At 39.4% G+C, this 21,917-nt stretch overlaps 2 protein-coding genes across 4 annotated transcripts; one reads left to right on the top strand and one right to left on the bottom strand.

Moving 5' to 3' along the window:
- Positions 1-967: 967 nt before the first annotated feature.
- aagab (alpha and gamma adaptin binding protein) lies at positions 968-3,852 on the top strand. Of its 2 annotated transcripts, none has more exons than XM_075469955.1 (10): positions 968-1,144; positions 1,399-1,589; positions 1,685-1,781; positions 1,875-1,964; positions 2,036-2,119; positions 2,213-2,292; positions 2,475-2,565; positions 2,732-2,818; positions 2,999-3,048; positions 3,146-3,852. In XM_075469955.1, the coding sequence occupies exons 1-10, from the start codon at positions 1,051-1,053 to the stop codon at positions 3,221-3,223; spliced, it is 942 nt and encodes a 313-aa protein (XP_075326070.1). In that variant the 5' UTR covers positions 968-1,050; the 3' UTR covers positions 3,224-3,852. The 2 variants fall into 2 exon arrangements, with proteins under 2 accessions (XP_075326070.1, XP_075326069.1); XM_075469954.1 differs by having other exon boundaries at positions 2,714-2,818.
- Positions 3,678-14,900, bottom strand: smad3b (SMAD family member 3b). Of its 2 annotated transcripts, none has more exons than XM_075469953.1 (9): positions 10,767-10,861; positions 10,441-10,634; positions 10,219-10,353; positions 9,821-9,895; positions 9,702-9,752; positions 7,286-7,498; positions 7,029-7,166; positions 6,740-6,884; positions 3,678-5,766 (listed from the first exon to the last, which is right to left on the bottom strand). In XM_075469953.1, exons 1-9 carry the CDS (start codon positions 10,844-10,846, stop codon positions 5,643-5,645), a joined length of 1,155 nt encoding a protein of 384 aa, XP_075326068.1. In that variant the 5' UTR covers positions 10,847-10,861; the 3' UTR covers positions 3,678-5,642. The 2 variants fall into 2 exon arrangements, with proteins under 2 accessions (XP_075326068.1, XP_075326067.1); XM_075469952.1 differs by lacking the exon at positions 10,767-10,861 and adding an exon at positions 14,386-14,900 and having other exon boundaries at positions 3,682-5,766.
- Positions 14,901-21,917: the final 7,017 nt, after the last annotated feature.

The raw sequence follows: 21,917 nt of genomic DNA, 5'->3' as shown, positions 1-21,917 counted from the left end.
GAATATCAAGAGTTGTGCCACTCTCACTGACAGTGATTTTCTCAAGACAACACTTGAGTTGTCTTCGATCATCTTGAACCTGCAATATAAAGTACTTCAGAAATCTGACCTAAAAAATCTCCCAAAAAAAACTTTGACAAAGAAAAGAACACATTCCATAGGGTAGCTACTTAACTATTTTTAGTTCATGGAAATTTTAAAGGTTTAAGTAACATAAAGCTGCTGTAATTGTCTAAACAATCACTGGATCATAATTTCTTACGTTAACTGATGGAAAATGCTCATTACCACATGGGGCAAAAAATAAAAAATAAAAAAAAATCTGAGTTAGCTAAAGCCAAATCGGAAAATTAAGAGATTACCTGGACCAAAACTGCTCCCAAATTGTATTCCTTTCTAAGTCTCTCAGACATTTTTTTACGGGCTGTTAGACAATTGAAACGTGCACAATAATCACATAATGACAACTAACTCACTGCGATTACCGAACCTGTAAGCGAGTTAGCAACGAAAACTCTCGAAACAGTTCTTGTAACCATGACGATGAGATGGTAGTTGGGCTTATTTTACCCGAAGGAGGACTCTCAGGCAGCCACTCCTCTTCACATCGTTACACAACGGACAATTTTTTTTTTTTACTGGTAACACAGCAAAATTCCTTAACTTATCCCTATCTTTATGGTATTTTAAAACCCTGCAAATTATTCCAATTAAATTGTTCTACTATGTACAATTTGGCCCACAAGATCACACTAAGGGCTGAATTCCCCCAAGTTCTCTTCGTGAAACGTTCACCGAAAGAGCATATATTCTGTATTATTTTTTTTAACATATTCTACAATATTTTGAACATACAATTTAATAAGAACGCAAAAATATGTATTGAAAGACGTTATTAATCTAGTCTGAGCCCGTTTTCTCAGTTTAAAGCTACAGCGGAAGAGACCGTTCAGCGGAAGTTCTGTCAGAGTTGAAAGGTAATCAAAGTTGGTTAGCGGCAGGGTAAGCTAGCAGCTGGAAAAAGCTTTCCCTAGATAAAAAAAAATAACAATGTCAGCGACAGAGGAAAACACAGATACGATTCTTCCATGTGTGCTTGTCACTAGCTGTGACAACGAGTTTAAAGAAGTAGAGCTGATAAAGCGTAAGTCATATAAGGGACAATGTGTATTATTATCAGGGAAGCTAACGTCAAACAAAGCTAACTTATTTTAGCACAGCGAACGACAGTTGAAAGTTTCTACGTGTTAATAAAACATGCTAAAAGCCAATTTCCCAAGTTTGTCAGATAAGTCAAATGCTTTACTTTCTTTGATTAACACTGTCACCGTCAAAACAAATGGATTGATTTAGCTTTATGTCTTTGCTTTCACGATAATGCATATGTTTTGTCCACAGAAATCCTCAATCCTGAGATTTTGCCCCCACCGACCAAGCGGGAGGAAACGGTAGTCTGGTATCCTTGGACCATAAACAACAAATATTATACAGCAGATGTCAGTCTGTGTGCTGTACCAAGCACTTTTCAAATGTCATCAGAGATTGCCCAGTCCATGCAGGCTTTCATCGCATACTTTGACAGTAAAGTGGTAGGTAAATTAAGAATTGTGATTAATTTAGGAAAACACAGCAGCTATCCTGTGATGCACTTACGTCTTCCATGATGTGTGCTTGGTGTTTGCAGAAGGATGGGCTGGAAAAGCTACATCCCTGGATTTCAGTGGTGGAAGATCTTGCGCCAGAGGTGCTTATTCTAGTGTGCGATAGAGTCTGTGAAAACGGTTAGTTACAGCTCTTTACTCGTGTTTTTTGGCATTGTGCATACCCTCTGCATTGTGTTTCATTGAGCATGTGACATTTGCTTTATGTCCTAGGTGTCACTAGACATGAAGCGCAACAGTGGTGTTTGGCTCATGCATTTGAGCTTGTGGAGCTCAATCCACAGGAGCTGCCAGATGAGGATGGTGAGATTGCAGAAATCATTCACGGTTACATTTGAATTTTTTTAACTCATTATTGTTGTTGTCTTCTCTAGATGATTTCCCAGAATCCACAGGGGTAAAGAGAATTGTTCAGGCTCTGAATGCTAACGTGTGGTCCAGTGTTGAGATGAAGGATGGTGAGTTGATACATCTAGTTACATAATCGGCTGATTCTATGCTTAATCCCTGCATATGGAGGAAATGTGGCAATTTGTATCTCCATCTAACAGGTCACAATCAAGGTTTTGGTCTAATGAGCAGTTTAGTGGCCTCAAGACATAACAACCCACGCAGCTGCCAGGATTCACCGGTGAGTGGATTTTATTTTCTGTTTTGCAACCCATTTATTCTTAATTTAAATCTTGTATGTATATATTTGGGATTATATTTTGATAAGATGATTTAATTTCTCATAATTTTCACTAAAATACACTTTTAACTAGGATATTTTTTTCTTCTTGATGACTAAACCTGACTCATTTTCTGTGGCAGTCCCCCAACTTGCCAGCAGAGGGCACCAATGAAGAGGCCAGTGAGACAGAAAACAATACAAGTGCCGACACACAGGCGGACTCGGTAGTGGGTAAGTCGCTAATCTTTTTGTTGGCCTTTTTTTTTTGTGAAGAAATGCTTTTCCATGAAGTTTTCATCAAACTCAGAGGTATATCCTACCTCTGGCACATCTAGTCATGTGCGTACACATACGCCGGATATTGTTTTGATCTCTGCAGACGCTATGACTGATTTAGATATTCAGGAGCTCGCCAATCTCACGGCTGGAGATGCAGATGTGGATAATTTTGAGCGCCTCTTCAACAAATTAAAGGAGATGAAAGGTAATTGGGAGCTGAAAAGGAATCGCTTAACTTACTGAGGTTTAAAATTAATTTCTGTTGTTTTTTTTTTTTTATTGGTGAAGAAGTCAAATATTTGTGGACCCGATCTCACGCATGGCTGGTGTGATTTGGTCATCTTTGATATACTTTTTTTGTTTGTTTGTTTTCCCTATCTTGAAGATAAAGCTTCTTCATTGCCACATGATCAGAGGAAAGTGCATGCAGAAAAGGTAAGCGGCTATATTATTCTTTTTCATCAAATCATTTGGAGCTATAGTATCTTTCAGTGGGGAAAAAAACAAAATTGACTCTAAATCTACTCTTCAGGTGGCTAAAGCATTTTGGATGGCCATTGGTGGCGATGACGATGAGATAGATGGGTTATCGTCGGGTGAGGAAAGCTAAAAGCAGCTGCCCGTGGCTCGGTCTCCTTCCTCCTGATCCTCCTGCCTTTCCCGGGGCTCGCACAAGACTCGGCGCCCATTGACGTCCTGCTTGGGCTTGGAAAGTGGAGATGCTTACAGATGGTACTGTAGGCATAGTGATTCTTAGAAACTTTTGATTGTTACAATTAAATGATCAGTGTATTTAAAAATAAAAAATGGATATCCTGTTTAGAGGAGAAGCCAGCGAGTGGCCATGATTCCCAGTCATCTCCCCAGGGACCCCGACCCCTCCTCACTATACTTTAGCCCCCAGCGAACCTTAGTACATGATGGTGAAATGTAGGTGGAAAATAAATTCATGTGGACTTACTGATATTTGTCTTTAGGTAGAGTGGACATGTGTATTTTTGTTACATATGTGCCTTATCCTTTGACGAGTTGTAAGAGATTTAATGCACATTCAGTTAAATCAACTTAGAACAATGTAATTTGATCTGTTTTTTGGCTTTTTAGTGAGTTCAGTGTATTTATTGTGAATACTGTCCCATTACATGGATGCATACTGCTCAACTTATTCCAATCAAATAAGAGGTGTACTGCTGCTGAATCAGAATGCCTCCGCAATAATTAAAATGACAAGTTAAGACATTTTGCTGCATGGAGTGTATCTGTCATATTTTGTCAGTGCAGGAGCTGAAAAATACTTTCAAAACCATGTTTCATTCTAATAGATATGACCATAAACTTCAGTCTAAGAAGTTGAGCGAGGGGTTATCAGCTGTGGTGGTTAGTAATGTGATGATGGTATCAGTTTGCGTTTCTGTGCAGTGGTTTAATTCTGGTCACTTAATAACAGTGGGGTTTTTTTTGTTTCCGTTTCAATTTATTAAAATTTCACATTTAGAATGATGGTCATTTGGGAACATATCAGGAAAAAAACAACAACATGTAAGACTGCACAGGAAAACAACGAATATCGTGGAACACAAGAACTCGTACAGATCTGCCAACGACCTAATGCGCCGTGTAACTGTTAAAGATGACACGGTGCCTCAGTCGGGTGTACTGCAAGTTCAGGATTAACCATGTTGCATCGGAGACGGTGACCAAGCACAGCAAGCATGTTACATATGCCTTCTACTGAACAATGTGCATGTATTAAACAGTGTTTATTGGACAGGCAAATTACTACTACAACTAAAGCTTTACATTGGTTCACACGGTAAAATGGAAGTGCCCACACAGAGCATGGTGCACCGTAGGTTAACTGTTAGTAATGAGAAAGAAAAGCTGCATTTTTATTTTATTTTTTTTTTGCTTTCACACCACATCCCACTAATGGATGAACCACAGCCTTGGTCAACATACCCCTTATCAAATTGATAGCAATCATTATACCACTCTAAATATAAATGAAGTAATAGCTGATCGGGTGTCCCCGTGTTTCACACTGTAGAACCAGCACCCGATTCGGTTTGGAAACATTTGTGCTCAAGCAGGCCAGGCTTTAGGTGACTAAAGCTAAATGTTATTGTGACTCCGCCCCATGCCAGTCGTCACGCCATTTCAAACAATACGTCGAGGTGAAATTACAAGCTATAAATATTTATGTACAATCATCTTCAGACGATAATAAAAAATATATTCCCATGCTGGACAATATGCAAAAATAACTTATAAAATGTCTCTTTCACTGAAGAAAATAGTTTTCATAAAAGGGTTGTTTTACAGAAACAATGATGCTTTCATATTTTTTTTTCTTTTTTTCCCCCTTGACATAGAATACTAGTCCATTGATCGATTACATCATTGATGCTTTTCCTGATGCAAATAATTCATAATAATAATTCAAATTCAAAATGGGAAACGTACTCTGTACTTGAAATATTAAATATATTCTGTTAAATAATTTCTTGCTTTTTCAAGGTTCAATTGTTAAATAAGCCTCACGACTCGTGAGCACAGAGTGGTACTTGGACACTGAAACTCCAATTATGGATGCATATTTGTAATCTTTGTTAATTCATAGAATCAAAAATGTCTAGAAACTTGTAGAAGATAGTTGAGCTGAAGCTAGAACTTCAACTTCGCAAACAAAACTTTCTCATTTCTTCTGAGACAAAATAGCCACATTGTAAGGGTGGATATAATGTTTGAATGAGTCATAAATAAGATTTATTTTATCACCAGAATCCTTTAAAAAATAAAATTCAATGTGGCTGTTTTGCACCTTAAAACTAAATGGGCAAATCCTACTAAAACTATCAGATGGAGACACTAAATGATACTAACAAAAGTTTTATACATGTGATGCAACTGTCGGTACATCACAGGAGAAGGTTGCTTTAATCATGTGTTGAATGGTGTCTCTTTCCTTATCACAGGGAAATATTTTCCTATGTGGTTTGCTGTCAGTTGTTTGGGTAAAACTGCTCCTCTCAAGACACACTTGAACAGTGGATGCTGGGAGAGCCCATCTGTGTGAGGACCTTGTCGAGCCACTGCAAAGGACCGTTAAGATGTAGCTCTATCCAGCAGGGGGTGCTGGTCACCGTCTGCCGTCTGTATGATACAGAAAAGGACAGAAGGAACATAGTCTGACATTGCTGATAGCTTTGTTTATACCACGTCATGGCGTTAAACACATGAAGTCACTGTGAGACACGAGTTAATGCGATTGTAGTCGATGTAAAGATACAGTCCTCCGAGTAACTTCAATGATATAGGCACCAACAGTAAGGCCAACTCTGCAGGCTATTTCTGAAGTCATTCAAGTCTTTACTAGATGTTTTCCTCCAAGGTGTTTGGTGCCAGAAATACAACACGCACTCAAAGTCCACTGGGAATCCCCTTTGCAAAGAGAGTCCGAAATATGTTCACCCTCCCACTCCTTGTCCCCTGCATCACTGCATGCCAGCTACATTCTTCCTCCTCTGTTTCCAACTCACAGTTGCACCCTCCCCCATCACCCTCCTGAGTCTTAACAAGGCTCTTCAGCACAACAACCAGATTGCGTTTAAACATCCCCTCCAGGTATGACCGAGGATATACGAGAAACACAGTTTTAAATGACTTGTCTGGTATCATTTCTGTTCCAAAATTAATTTACACGGTAAGCAATCCTTGAAATTACATTTATGTCTCCCTCACTGAAAAAATGAAGACTGAATATATGCACGTTTTTCTCATTTCCAGAGTTTACTGGATACGAGACGTCAAGCATCCACAAAAAATGTGTTCTGGAAACTTGGACAAAAAAAAAACAACCCAGGTGACTAAAGGAGAATGCTGCCGGGTAGTTCAATGTTACTTTGAACATCGTCCAACATCTGATAAGTATCTACCAATAAAATTCAGTACTCTGACACTTAAGACAAAGGAATGGGTTTTAACCACTCTACCATCTCTATAATTACCAAACACCTTATTGCAAATGTATTGTAGCAACAAATCTTTATATTAAAGCCTTAAACAGTCAATGATACGTAAATGTCAAATAGAGTTCCTTAAGCTGAAGTTTTCATCGAATATTTACCTGTATTCTGCTCCCCAACCCTTCACAAAACTCATGCGAATGGTACACATCCTGGTGAGCTGGTAGACGGCCTCAAAACCCTGGTTGACAGACTGGGCGAGGAGGGCGGCAAACTCCTGGTTGTTGAAAATCTTCAGGTTGCAACCTAAAAAGTTACTCATTATTAAACTTACTAGAGCAGAAAAAACAAAAAGATGTCGGCGTCTGTGGTTAATTAGAACTCAGTTATGCTATAGCCGTGCTACCTCTGATTAGTTGGGATGTTTGTGTGCATCAATCTCACACTGACCTGGAGGTATTTTGCACACAGTGGCAGGATGCCAACCATAGCGCTGGTTGCAGTTTGGACTTTGTACAAAGATGGCACTGTCACTAAGACACTCTGCAAACACCTCCCCCCCAATGTAGTACAACCTCACACCCCGTCCTGCAAAGAGAACAGAAATGGTTGTACCACAACACACGATCTGCTAATTAAGTCAAGCCTAAATATAAAAGGCTGATTAAATTAGGGGTTATGTCATCCATTTGAAACACAATGAGTACCTATGTGTCTGCGAGTAAGTTCCACAGCTGAGTTGCGGTTGACGTTGGACAGCAAGCCGAGGCAGAAGCGTTCAGAGTTGGAGGGGTCTGTGAATCCATCTACTGTAAGGGAGGGCTGGGATGCATGGAAGGTCTCTCCGACACGCTGGTTGAGCTCATAGTAGGAGATGGAGCACCAGAAGGCTGATTCACAGTACGTCACAGATTGAAAGCCTAGATTGGTGCAGAGACATTAAGGTTAAACTGTTTTGTTTTAGAAGATCCAAAATGCTAACGTTCCGTTTTATTTCTCTTTAAATATATATTCTCCTCAACCCTTGTGGTTACAGCTAGTAACTGAAAAGGCAAGACGTGTGTTATACTATGAGAAAAAGCTGTACTATGTGATATGGGGGGGGGGCTTCCTCCTTTCTTTTACATTACATACATCCTGGTGACTTTCCACATAGATCAAATAACCTGGCAGCTAAATATTTGCATTCTGTTGAGTTATCTGTAGATGTCCTTTACACAGACATGGACAGAAGCTCCACTCACACCGTTCTTACTCTCTTACTGCCCTGAAGCTGAGCCTATCAGACGATGTTCACTCACTTGTATTAATGCTCATCCGCCTCACACACCCATCTCTACATATTTTAATCTTATATTCTGGATTTGCATAACAACACATTCAATTAAAATGTTCTGCTAACATGCTGGTGAGTTGCAATGTCTACAACCAAAGAATAAAAGAAGAAGGGAGAGTTATGCAGAGCAACTGAGAAACTTTATAATTTCCTAGCAGGAAAAGGGATTGTTTCATACGAAACATTTCTTACAACAGGAATAGATGTACTTCCTGTAGGGTAAAGGTATCTAGCTGTACGGTAATCAGGGTTATCAGGTCGAGCGGGGTCAGCTGCTTTGGGATGATGCTGAAGAGACTCCAGAACTTGTCCTGAATGTATGATCCAACTTTCACAGCTACGGTACACATGGTACACTCTGTGCTTCAGAAGCTCAAGCATGTCCCTATCCCAATATATCTTGGAGTTGCATTGGATCGTACGTTGACATACCGAGCTCATATTACAAAGACGCTCGATAAATTCAAAAGGCGCAACAATCTACTGATGAAATTAGTAGGCACCAGCTGGGGAGCAAGCACCAATGTGGAGTGACCCAGTCCCGTTTGATATCCTCACATGGTGGAAACAATTGTGACAGGCGGCCTTGGTGGTCAACCCATCCATGGTGACTAAGCCCACTATCTGCCAACCCGGGTTCAATCTACCACGACAACAGTGGTCAGTAATAAACCGCTTCCGTTCTGCTCAAGGTCTCTGCGACACTACTCGTAAGAAGTGGAATCATACGGACAGCGATCTGTGTAAACGTGTGGACATACAAACTATGTCTAACATCGATGATTCGTGTCCCCAGCCAGCTGAGTTAATAAGATACTCCCTGAATAAATTCTAATTCATGGCGACTTGCTCTGCCAGTTCATACTGAAGGTATGAACCTTACACATACAGGGTTCCGTGAATAAACAATGCAAAAGTTGCCAATTTAGTGTTTCTGTCACTAGATTTAGCTAAATTTCCAACATTTTTAATAACCTTTTCTTCAGAAATACCTAACAGACATCTAGGAACCTTTTAAACAAAACCTTCTGTGAAAGATGCCGTCTCTCCCTTCTGTAGTCACAGAGAAGGAAGAGTTTGCACCAATGCATTACCAATTACCATTACCATTTAATGCGCTCCAAATTTAACGGCAGCCAATGCGAGCTACGGACTTGCCCGCAGTCCTCAGAGACTGGAAAAGACAGGAAGCAGCAAGGCAGCTGGCATGGACGTGAATATGAGTGAGAAAAGAAAAGTGAAGAAATTCTGTCGCTTCTCATGAAATCCTGTGTAATATAAATATAAGGAGTAACTCTAATTAGAGGAAATATTCTTTAATTCTGAAAACCTCGATAAAATTTGAAAAAATAAATTGCATTACACAAATGAGTAAAAGAATGGACGAGGTTTGCAGCTGTGGGACATGCCCAGCATTAAGGTACCAGGAGAGTTGATCTGTTTTTCCAAAGAAGAACAGGTAGAAAAAAAATAGGTCTTTGGTGTGAAAGATAGTAACCAGGAAAGAAATAGTAAGTTCATCCAAAAAACATAAATAGATAAATAAATAAATAGTTGAAAACAATCAACACTTTGCTGCATCGTGGGATGAACTATTTTCTTTATTTGTTCTCGATCATTTCCTAAATTTGAGAACAAATCCTAATGTTACTCAGTTTATCTTTTTAGAAAAAAAAAAAAAAAACGACTTGTGGATATTTGTAAATTGATTACATGTGCCTCGTCTCGTGCTATTGTTACTGATTGGACGAGTGCGCATAATGAAAGAAATGCTTGATTTCGCTTACCAAGATTATTGTCTGTGGGCGACACAGGATTGGGCGACAGGCTGGGTGAACCTGAAAAAGAGTGGCATTAGAGGGTTCATGAGTGCAGTAAGATGGTGGCGTGTAGAGTTATGACTCACTTGTGTCCATGCTGTGGCTGAGCTGGTGATCATTTGTCTCACCATCCTCACTCAGATACCCTGGTGGGGGAGTTTCTGTAATATACAAATACAAAGAATATGCTCACACTTCAAATTATCAGTACAACGTTTAAACCCCACCAACTGACATATTCTCAACAAATAAGACAGCTTTTTTATGGCTATGGCAACAACAAAAACAGCTTATCAGACATCATTAAACATGTTATGACAGATGACATTTGAAGGGGATAAATAAACAGTAACAGTATTTACCCAGATAGACATTTATGCTTACAGTCAAGCTCATTTCAGAGATTATCAGACGGTTCCAACGTTACTGCATATTGCATTCAAACCCCCAACCATACAATCCACAAAGGACCAATTTTTCTCACCAGGAATATAGTTACTCTGTGGCTCAATGCCAGCAGGGAAATTGGTGTTTTCAGGGATGGATGGGCTATAGTCATCCAGTGGTGGGAACTCAGCAGGAATATCTGTGTGACGTGGCACTAAGACAGGAGGCAAAACTAGAGACACACAACACCACTTCAATTCAATACGCGGCTTGTTGAAAGTTTTGGCTAATTTGTGTTGTGTAGCAATCAACTACTCACTTGGTGTCTCCACCCTCTGGTAGTGATAGGGATTGACACAGACTTCATCCTTCTTGGTGTGAAAGGCAAATTCACAATGATCAACAGCCCTCAGCTCATGATGAGACTGCAGGTCTGGCCAGCGCCACAGGCGGCAGTAGATCACATGAGGAAGACCTTTTCTATGGGAAACCTGCAGACGTCCATCCAATGACCTGAAAGAAGAAAAAAAACAAATCAATATTTTCAACAAGTATGTTTCAAACAGTAGACAATCTGCCATAGTCCCTCTATAGATTTTCTCCTCATTTCAGACTTTTCATGGTATAGAGGTCAGGTGCCAATACCTTCTGATACACAATTCTTTGATCTTCTTGTCAAGGAAGACGAAGGATGTATGGGTTTTGGTTGCTAATGAATGAAGCATCCAATCAGACACCCTCTGATGGTATTAAGTGTAAGAATACAAACAGTAAGAAAGGACTTGGGTTTAAGACTTTTTAAGAAAAACAAAAAAGAGAAGATATAGTTAACTTAGTGACTGAGAAAATATGCTAACAAGGACGACAGCTAACAAATTACTAAATTACTGCAGGAAACACAAAGGTAAGAATTCATGATTACAGTTCTGAGGGTGTAAAAAAAAAAAAAAACACACCGTAAGAAGTTGTAAACACTGGTAACCACTAATCTGGAAACCCTAATTTTGAGTGGTATTTATTTTCTGTAGGATCATTTCTTTATTCATTTAAAGAAGGAAATAATAAAAAAAGAATGTTCTTTGTGCCAATTTTTTTATTTTTTATTTATTTATTTTTTTAAATACATTGCTCTTATCTGTTTTAAAGATATGTTTCCTTGTATAAAAACATTAACAAAGCTATTAGATTTTATTTTGACTTAAGTGTAGACTCATGGGCCAAATATCCAATTAGACAGTAACCCAGTTTCTATTAAAAGCTGCAAACACACCACAGAACATCCAGCCCACCTTATATTCGAGCAATTCTAAGCTTTCAGATGACAGTACATTTGTGACCACAGCAAAAGAAGTAGGTTAAGGCTCATCTTCTTGAACCCGGATGGTTTACAGGGTAAGCTAAGGTCAGCATTCCCATGCCTCTTCGTAGTTTTGCCTGGGCTATGTGCTGTCACTGGTTTGTCAATCTCACACATGACTGGACTAAGGCAACCTTTCTATTCAGCAGAAGAGAAAACAATTGTCAACCAGAGATTTACAGGCAAACTGACACACATGCAGATCCTCCTGTCACAGAACAAAAATTACAATGGCCACTTCCATCAATACAGTTTAATATAAATAGGCACCTGTGTACATATAGAATTTCAGGGTCAAGCTTTTGTTTGTACAGTAAGGGATAATAAAAACTTATCTTAGAAATCTGAAATTTATAAGAAAAAAAGCACCGATTGCACTGGTTCTATGTGGCCCCATCTATTAACTACATAGTCTCCATTATATGGCATAATTAACAGTTGATATTCCAGCATTGGAACAATAGCACCCGTTCTACCAGTTTTACCTTATACATCAGCCACATACCTAGTGTCCATCACAAATTTTACAACTAGTCTACAAAAAAAATAAGACACTAATAAAACAGAAAGTAACAGTCTTAGAATTGATGGTCAACGTGCAGAACTCTCTTAGCTGCCAAAAGGGTGATGAAAGTACAGCAAAATGTAGGTCCACCGATGTGCAAAATGGAAAATGTACAGTTAAGCCTGGTTTATAGTCGGCAATGCAAGACGCAACGCAAGACGCAACGCAAGCCCTTGCGCGGTTGCAAGCCCCCCCTTGCGTGCTTGCGTGTGTCACCTCAATTTTCTAAACTTTACGCAAGACGCAAGCACAAGCCACTGGCTGTGTTCGAAACCGCCTACTACTTGAAAACGGCATACTCATCGATCTGACAGTATGCAGAGCGTTTACACACAGTGCACTTCACTCCTGTCCGAGCCCAAATCAGCCAGCCTGAAAAGCTGATTTCCCTTAAGCTATAAACTCTGTAAATATATAACTTTAGCAACATTTGAAACATTTTCAGGCGAGAAAGTAGTCGTTTAGACCCCCAAGGTGTTGAAAATCTGACAAAATACCAGCTATTTACAAGAAGAAGAAGCATGAATCCACTCGAAGAGGTCCTGGCGGTGAATTTGCTTTCATCATAGTAGGCTTGTCATTGAAAAAACCCGCTACTCCACCTACTCTCCTGGCAGTGAATCGCCACGCAGCACATGCAAGCGCCGACAAAGCAAAATGAAGTATAAACGTCTCGAGCCATTAACATACGCGCAAGACGCAAGCGCAAGGGCAGTTAAAAGAAGTATAAAGGCTGAGTTATACTTCTTTTAACTGCGCTTGCGTCTTGCGTTGCGTCTTGCGTTACCGACTATAAACCAGGCTTAACTCAGCCTTTACAGTTAACAAGACAGCAGTTACTCTACAAACCCACAGAGACTGAACAACAACAGTGGCCCACGCCCCCCTAAGGCCTGGGGCAAATTCCTAAGACCTGAGAATAAGTTTTTAATGTAGGCCAGTACCCATGTTCTGACCTCTACACATACCATGAAGGGGGACTTCCAGTTTTGTTAGCAATCTGGCCAACAAATTCACTGTTTGAATATTCTTTGCAAAAAAATGTGTGTGTGTGTGTGTGTGTGGGGGGGGGGGGGGGGGGGGGGTGCTGAAGGGTGTGAATGAGTTCCTTTTCTACTGGCTGTGACCAGCAGGACAAAGATGTGGACATGTCTTAAAAGGACATAAGTCAGCATTAAAGGGTAATAAACAAAATGAATAATTATGTAAAAAATGCAATTATCCACAATTCAGACATTATGGGACACACTGGCAGTCAAAGTCCTAGCTTATATGCTCTCTTCTTGTTATACTTTCATTGTTAACTTGGGCTGAAGATTGTCAATAAGCTCATTAAGACCTGATGCAACATAGGGGTACATCAGTTCCCATGATTAGAGGATGCCTCAGGTCTGAATGGGTTTAGAAACCTCATCCAACTGCATACACACTTCAGTTCATTAATTCAAACCAGCAGGAAAACAACTTGTGTCTTTACAGTGCTGCATCACACTAAGTGAATCCACTTCTTATGTCTGAAAACTATTGTCTTAGATGTATCAGTTTCCCATATGGGGAGTCCCAAACTGAACCCTTAATACAACTTTCCCAGAGTGCACACACTCCAGTCTAAACATCCTCAGTGAGTCAGGGTTCTGCTTTGCCAGATCACTCCTCCTGTGTATCATACATATTGAACTGTGGACATGTTTATGCAGCAGCTGATGGACTGCAGCAACCCTCTCAGCAGTGAAACTTGCTTAGACATCCTGACCATTTGCTTTGACGTTGCAGAAACATTAACTAGTGCCGTTCATATCATTCCCACACAAATACACAATTCGCACTTTAAGGTAATCTTCGGTCCACAGGTCATACAGTCACTATGCAGAGTCAAATTTCAAAATAACAAAATTATACAGACTTAAATTACGGGTTGAGACGCATTGCACCTTATAACTACAACGCAGCTGATAATTATATGCATCTCAAGCCGATACATATCATTAACTGACTGTTACATGTTTACACAATTACATGATTTTAATCTGAAAGTGTGTTAACTTTAGCCAAGATTCGCTGAAATAATGGTTTAGTGTGCTAGCAAAGGCTAATAACCCCCAGTTCAGTCAAAACCTATTGCATAACACACATAATTTTCCTCTTTTCAGTTAGTACAGCAACTCTTAAGTAAGCTCCATCAAGTTCTGGTAGAAAAAAAAAACCTTTAAGGACAAAACAACTAACTGCTAATATTAGCAGCTAGCTAGCGATCTACCGGGCTAACGTTAACTGTCATGAGTACTAGCTTGCTTGTTTAGCTAACTTGTACGAGGGAGTCAATTAAAGCTCTCTTTATTTACCTGGGTATAGTCAAGCATTTTGTATTGGCATTCTGTGTAGTGATGGCTTTTTCCAACTCGTCTAACTGTCCCGTCCTCTTCAACTTCTTCACAAGACTTTTGACAGCCTTTTCGCACCATTTCTCCTCTTGCCCGTTCTGCTCTCCTTTCTTCCAGCCTAGTAGCCTCTTAACAATTGGAGGAGTGAACGGTAATATGGACATTTTAAAATGCACCTAAATCAAATAGTTACAGTACTGTGATTTAATTCGGCCGTCCAGGGTTACACCAAAGTACAGTTTGTAGCTCCTGTCAATAAAAATGAAGCCAGCTAGTTAGCTTGCTTGGGCTGAACTCCCAGGCAGACGAATGGCTGGAAGCTGCCCGGGGCTCAGCTGTGGAGGCTCGCGTCGCAGGTTCACTCCGTTCAGGTTGGCTGTCTGTATGAGCAGCAGCTCAGAAAGTAGCAGCACCCCCGTAAGCAAACTAGCCAGGCTGTCTGTATGCCTGGCTGCCTGGCTGCCCCTCCTCCTGCCCCTGAGTCAGCTGGTCTGCTCTCCACCTGTATCAGGCAAGTGTTCAAAGTACATCTTTGCTACTTACTGCATTACCACCGCAAAATGAAAGATTTTTGTAAAAGGACAAGAAATGCAAGAGCAAAATGACATGTTCAATCAGTGTATAGTGAAACAGGTACAAAATGTAAAAAAGTTGTTTTTCTCTAACGAATACATGTGGATTATTTGTGTTTGTTAATAATTTATGTGCAATATAAATATGATGCATCTCTAAATCATTTGTCTTCTAAACTCAACCATCTCTTTTTGCTGCGTAATCAGTGTGTATTTCACCCTCTGAAACCCTCATCCATGTATCTAATCAACATCAAACTTAAGGAAATGGAAAAAAAACTGTAATCAGAGTTATGTCAACACTGAAACGTGATCCAACTCTTGCATTTGCTGTGTCCACGAATAGCAGGCCCTCTGGAGTAATCCCTTTGATCCCCTCATAAAAGTGATTTAATTTCACTTTGGATGCATCTTTCCAAAATTGGATGAGGGAGGTGACGGTGCATTCAGTGGTATTTGAGATTTTATGCTATTATTGATAAGTGCATCCATGGCTGCCACCAGTAAATAGCAGTGTGCTGGCGCCATAAATACCCCTCTAAAGGATCATCCCTTCTTCCTTCTCTCTATTTATAACCTCCATCAATGACTGCAGTCTATTTTAAGCTCCTACTTGGCACGGCTTCTTACTTCCTTCTTAAATAAATATTACAGCTATCCTGGCAGTGTCACCAAAAAAGCAATAAAAGGACACCGTGTCCGTGTTGAAGTCAGCAAGTATGTGAATCAGAAAGTATGTCCCGTTAGAACACCTATCAACACTGAGTCTTACAGAGAAACTTATGGTTATTTTGATCATGTATTTGTGCAGATTTTCTCAATGAATAAATTACATCCAAACAATTAGCTTTTAAGTGTCAGAAAGGACATTTACCACATTTTTCCACTGCCCAAGTTGATGATTACACACTGCGCAGCGTTGCACAGCAATGTATTGATGTTGTGCATACGCTGTAAATGACTTTGCTCAAGTGATATCAAAGACTTTACTGCGCGTTTCAAATTCAACTGCCTTTGATAAATGAAACCTGCTGGAGAGCAGGGAGCACTTTTCTTTTTTCTTTTTTTTTTTTTGGTATACTCAAATGGTTTTCTCTGTGGCCTGCACCTTTTACTGCCATGGGATAAGAGCTGGACAGCTGGTCGCTTTTGTGCGTGTGTGTTTGTGTGAGAAAAAAAACGGAGGGCTCGTGCAGTATGTGTCAGACAGGGGGGCAGATGGGCCACAGCGGGCAGGAGAAGGTCTTGGGGACATAGTGTAGAATGGTTTTGGACAAAAGGCACGACGGCTGGCTGAATAAGTAATGACTGCAGACAATCTGATGGTTAACAATGGCATTGTAAAGGACCACTCATGGACTAGGGAAACAAGCACAGTGACTGGGGGGGCAATCAGCTGGGCTGCTGTCTCATCAATATCAAGACAAATACTGGATATCATTTGGAGTAAATAGACTTTTGTGTGTCCATATGGACAAACTGTAGCGATATTTAAAGTAATGTGAGACCCATTGCATAAAAAAAATGAAAATCACTCGGCTTTCATAGCATACGTTCATGTGGTTAGAATGACAGTTCTGCTACAAACGCAGATTGTGTGGGATGAATGATAGCTTCCTGCATGTTATGTGATTAAAATAAAATATCAGTGGGTTACATTTACCCTCCACAAACCTGTAATTGCCTGAGCAGCTAATTGCAGTGTGTTTGAATTGCACGTGGCTGTTCAGCACAGCTCCATGTGGGTGGAGTCCCGTTCCCCCTACAATTTCTGCCTCCTTTTTAAATCTCTCTTCACACTGCAAGCTGTTATCTGTTGCTTGCAGCCATCAATCTCTCACCAGACAGCGGCATTTCCAAATCTGGGGCAGTAGTGGCCTCCTTCCATCCTTCCTTCCTACAGCCGCAGATCTAAGGAAGAGATGGACTGTCAGATCCTCCTCTCAGCCTGCTTTCACACTGTTTCTCATTATTTTTGATAGATTATTTTTATAAGCATATTTTAACATGTGTAATCCCACGGTATGATAAGGAAACCTTTGTACAAGATTATTGAGCAACTGATGACTTTATCACTGGCCAATAAATAATTAACTTGGGCCTTATAAAGCAGCACAGAATCCATTAAAAAGTACATGTTTAATGTTGCCAACAAAACAGCAGTCTTTACAAGAAAGAAAAGAAAGAAAACTATCTGCATTTATTCATGAGAATGTGTCGCTGTCTATTACTGTCAGCATGTAGCACGACGGTTATCACCACCCAGAGTGTTTTATTTATTTATTCTTTTACAATTTGGCAACTGAAATCATTATTTCTTGTTCAACATAGTACGTTTTGAGCTGTAAATACAAAGAATGCTGCCTTGTAAGAAAAAGTTTGCCTTATCCTAAGCAGTATCAGCTTTAATCGTGGATCAGGCTTTCATCTTTGCACCGTTCATTCATCATCTTGACATACTGTCTTAAGTTGTACATCAAGAGTACCCAAGGCTGAAAGGTTCAATTTATCATATTAACTTCAAAATTGTTGATTTAGATCAAATTTAGGATAACTTTAAAGAAAATGTGTAACACACCCCCACCTAGTGGTTTATTTGTATCACTACAACTGTCAGTGTCAAACACTCATTCTCTTTTGCCACAGAGCACAGCTGAGGTACCGTATGTACAGCTTGCTCTGTGGGTCTATTAGTATTGTGAATTTTGGTAATGATAAATGAGGAACGGTTCTCTTTTCTAACGGGTCTGTTTCACATCTGCATCTTAAAATAAAGAGATGAATCCAATGAATGATGGCTGAATTCCATTTTGTTTATTTGTAGTGCTCTGGTGTTGTGCTTTACTGTCACTCTGCCACATTTTCTTGGGTTATTTGAACTGAGTAGAGCCATCATTAATGCCATTTGTAACACCTGTGCTTTTTCTGCTGTGACCAAATGTCCGTTCGGAATGAGCTTCACAAAGCTTTTATAATTGAATTGAATTGAATATACTTTATTTATCCCTTGCGGGAAAAAGCGCTCCAGTGCACAAATTACAAAAGAAAGAGATGTTCAAAAATAACAAAAATATGTTCATTCGCATTCACTTTATTCCTTTCTGGCTGTTTTCTTTGTTTTTCTTATTATTCATATACCCAACATACATCACACTGTGATTATAATTTATTTGTGAATCAGTGTCATTAACCCACTGACTTATATGCTATTCCCTAAACACAATTTACATGTTTATTGTGAACAATGGCCCATAACAGAATTAAGTTGATTCAGGGGCTTTGCAAAATATCTCCTCATCTTACATATGGAAAGAATGCAGCACTTGGCTATGAATCATTAACTTCACCTCCAGGCGTAATGGCTTTCTGTTTGGCCTGCACCTTGAGCTCTTAACCCTGCATTTATGAAAAAAAAATGCTCTCTCTGGTTTCATGGGTGGACCTCTTGAGTGACAGAAACAAGACAATGATATTATCTTTACTTTTGTTTGTTCATTTTTGTTTTATATTCAGAAATGAAAAGTTTTAATATAGCATTAGACTTCCTCGAACCGCCTCCACTGTAAAGTCTCTCTCGACAACACAGAGCTTGACATAGATTGCGCTTTCCTCTATACAATTTCCTGCACAAAGCAACTTGTCATTTTTTTCCAAAATCTGGTAAATACACTGTGTCACTCACGGCACCACCAAAACTAATGATTGTGAAATTAGTTTCAAAGCAATCAGGAGCTCCCCTGCTAAGACCCACTGTATCCATATGCATGAAATTGCTTGTGTTAATACGTGCTATGAATCGTGGGTAATGCAGTGAATAATTCTGACTGCATGCAATAATGCTGCTTTCTATTAGACTGGGGAGTGTTGTGAAGCTGGAGCCCTGTGGCAATACACTTGTAAATGGCCATGTATGGATAATTAAGCATTACTCCTGAACATTAAAACTTGCTTATTTCAGAAAGCTGCAGGCAGTAAAGAGCTCTTATTGGACTCATCACTATTTTTTGTGTTTCCCTTTAAAGTGCTCTCATTAGTATTACTGTGCAAGCAGTGGTGAACTTTTAGGTCTTTCTTACTGTATGACGAAAAAGTGTTTCCATTAGTAGTATATTTACCTTAATAAAAACATTTTCAATTTATTCTGCGAGGAGCACATCAAGGCCTCTATTTTGTTTGAAATCTTGTTATTGATTCAGTGATACTCAAAATGTTCAGTTTTTCTTTGTTTTTCAGCATAAATGAGTGTGTGAGTATCATTTTCGTCACTTTGTAACACTTTGTAAGACGATTACTATTACACCTCAACGTAATGTTGCATTAATAGCAATATTGCCGTGTAGCAATTACGTTACATTCTTATTTAATTGTAGGGTGATGATAAATTAGTGAAGCTTCAGAATAAAAGCAAGTCACATTTCAGTAAAGTAGATGAGCACATTCTTCTGGGCTGAATGATGACATGAGATCCCACTCTTGGCATTCAGCTGTTATGTTCCAGTTGTTTGCAGCCGTAATCATAATGTTCTTGCTGCACCTTCTTGGCTGAAATGATGAGGCATAAGGCCATGTCCACGTCTATTTGTAAAAACATGCTTTTAAATGTGCGTCTTGGCCTTACAACACATGCAAATTCATTTTTAGGTCACTGCAAATTAATCTTTTGGAAAACTCTTTACAAGCTGAATTTGCAGTAATGTGTTGACAGGGAAAACAGAGATTTTGGCCAGCGACGTTAGATTGCGTGTTTGTTTACAAGACAGAGGCAGATATGGACAAGATAGTGCTGGTGCCAGCCTTGCTAACAGGACTTTTCACGTGTTTACACATAAATGTACACTTGCCCTTCCACCTGTCCCTCATCTGTCACTTTGTTGCCTTTGGTTTGTCAAGACTACATGTTCAGAAAATAGAGAAGCAAGTATGTGAGGCCATTACAATCCATCATGTGCACAATGGCTATCTCTCCCTGAGAAATACTGAGGAGTTGATGGACATTAGGACACGGTGCTAAACAGTGTTTAAACGGTTAAAAATCAAATCACATTTTATCGTAATAAAATTCTGGAAAAATATGATTTACTTAGATCTGAGAATTGTGTGAACCTTACTTTATAAGGTATTTAAAAGCTTTTGCGTTCATAAAACAAAGTACTAACTGCTGTACCGGTACTTAAGCCACCACTAGAGGGGACTGTGGGGTGCCGTATGGATACAAAACTTTTAGACAGGCTCTGCTGTCATTGAAAGGAGATAAATGCCTGAGCAGTTAACCCCTGTTAATCAAGTCTTCTGTGCACTTCAACTTTTAGGGTCATATGAAACAATGGCTGAAGGACCATCGAGCTTGGGATAACTTTAAATCATTTTAATTTTTGTGCATTTGTAAAGTCTAGATTGAGTGTCTCATATGTATTTAGTTTCTATCAATGTGTTCCTGTTTTATTTTATTTTATTTTTTCTTTTTTTTTGCTGTCAAATGACTGCAGATGTAAATTAGCAATCTTGCTATAATCTGAACTGTTTACATCATGTAATTTGTACTGACATTCAACATTTGCTTTGTCCCAATGAAATAAACAATTGAATACACAGAAATAGATAGATGTAAGTAGCCTATATTTCTTTTTCAATCTAAAATTAACATAAGAATATTGTGAAGTTATAAGTATGTGACACAAAACCGTGTAAAGTAAGGTAACATGTTTGCACAGGTTATATTTAAATACATGTAGTTTTCCCAGGAAATATCCTGTGGTACCCTTTTAAATTGTCGAGAACCCCACAAGTGTCAGTAAGTTTGTTGTTGTGTTTGTGCTGTCACATGAAATTCTTCATATCTTCTATCAACAAAACTATGACCAAGTTAATCTCAGCTGCTTCACCAATATGATTTTTTTAAATATTTCTGGATCTGAAGCATATTACGCAACAGATGATTGGATCTTAGCCAAGATTAAATTAAATGACAGAAAACACAAATCAAGTTACTGTGTTTCCGTCACAGCCCAGCTCTATTTGGTCCGCGTCCTTGAGAGAAACCCCAAAGTGGACTTTTGATACACAAAATGTGTACGATTTTTTCGTGCCAGCGTCTAAACCTGTAAGGTATAGATCAGTCAGGTGAAAATTCTTCTTCTTGGTATCACCTCTCATTTGTTGAATCTACAGTCTTATTATCTTTGTAATGGGAGTGGAGTTTAATGTGGCTTAGCAGGTGATTTAAAGTGGCTCAAGGAATAGAAACCAATCAGGCTTCGTGTAATCTTCGGCAGTGGTCTGCTTTTATCATTATGCACAGCCTCTGGTCAAGCCCTAAGTTCACAGAACTTTAGCAGTTAAGCACAGAAAAATCTCAAATGACTGGTTTTATCACCCATAGCCATATATTCAGTAAAAGTGATAAGCGATAGAGTGGTAACACACCAGTAAAACACAAAAAGAGTCTGAAGAACCGAAGAGCCGTAAAGACAGTACAGTAAGAAAAGTCTGATCCGTATGAATCTCTTCAAAGTTTATCAGTTATTCTGTCAAATTAAATGAACTACAATACTTGCACTGGAAACAAATGGAAACGTTTTATCTGTCTGAATAACATGACGTGTAGATGAAACTGCAGTGAGTGTGAAAAGAGGAGGAGTGGTGCAGCAGCAGCAGCCGGGTAGAAAAATGTAAACGAGAATTACTTTGCTTCATTAGATACACAATGTAGCCGTGATGCCTGTGCCCTTTCAAATCCATATGTAAACCATTTCCTTCCTCCCCCGCTCCCTCTCTTAAAACCTCCGGCTCATTAGTGTTGCCTTTATGACATGGCTTTAACCAAATGCCGTGGATTTTTCCATTCTCTTTCTGGCCCATTCTCATGCTCGCACTGAGCTCGGTAGCTAAAAGTGAGAAGAGGAGACGCTTTTTCTTGTTTTA

This window comes from Odontesthes bonariensis, chromosome 7, assembly GCF_027942865.1.
Source record: "Odontesthes bonariensis isolate fOdoBon6 chromosome 7, fOdoBon6.hap1, whole genome shotgun sequence".
In the NCBI taxonomy this organism is placed as follows: Eukaryota; Metazoa; Chordata; class Actinopteri; order Atheriniformes; family Atherinopsidae; genus Odontesthes; species Odontesthes bonariensis.
Note: the sequence above shows the minus strand (reverse complement) of the source record. Positions and strands in the feature narration are given on the sequence as shown.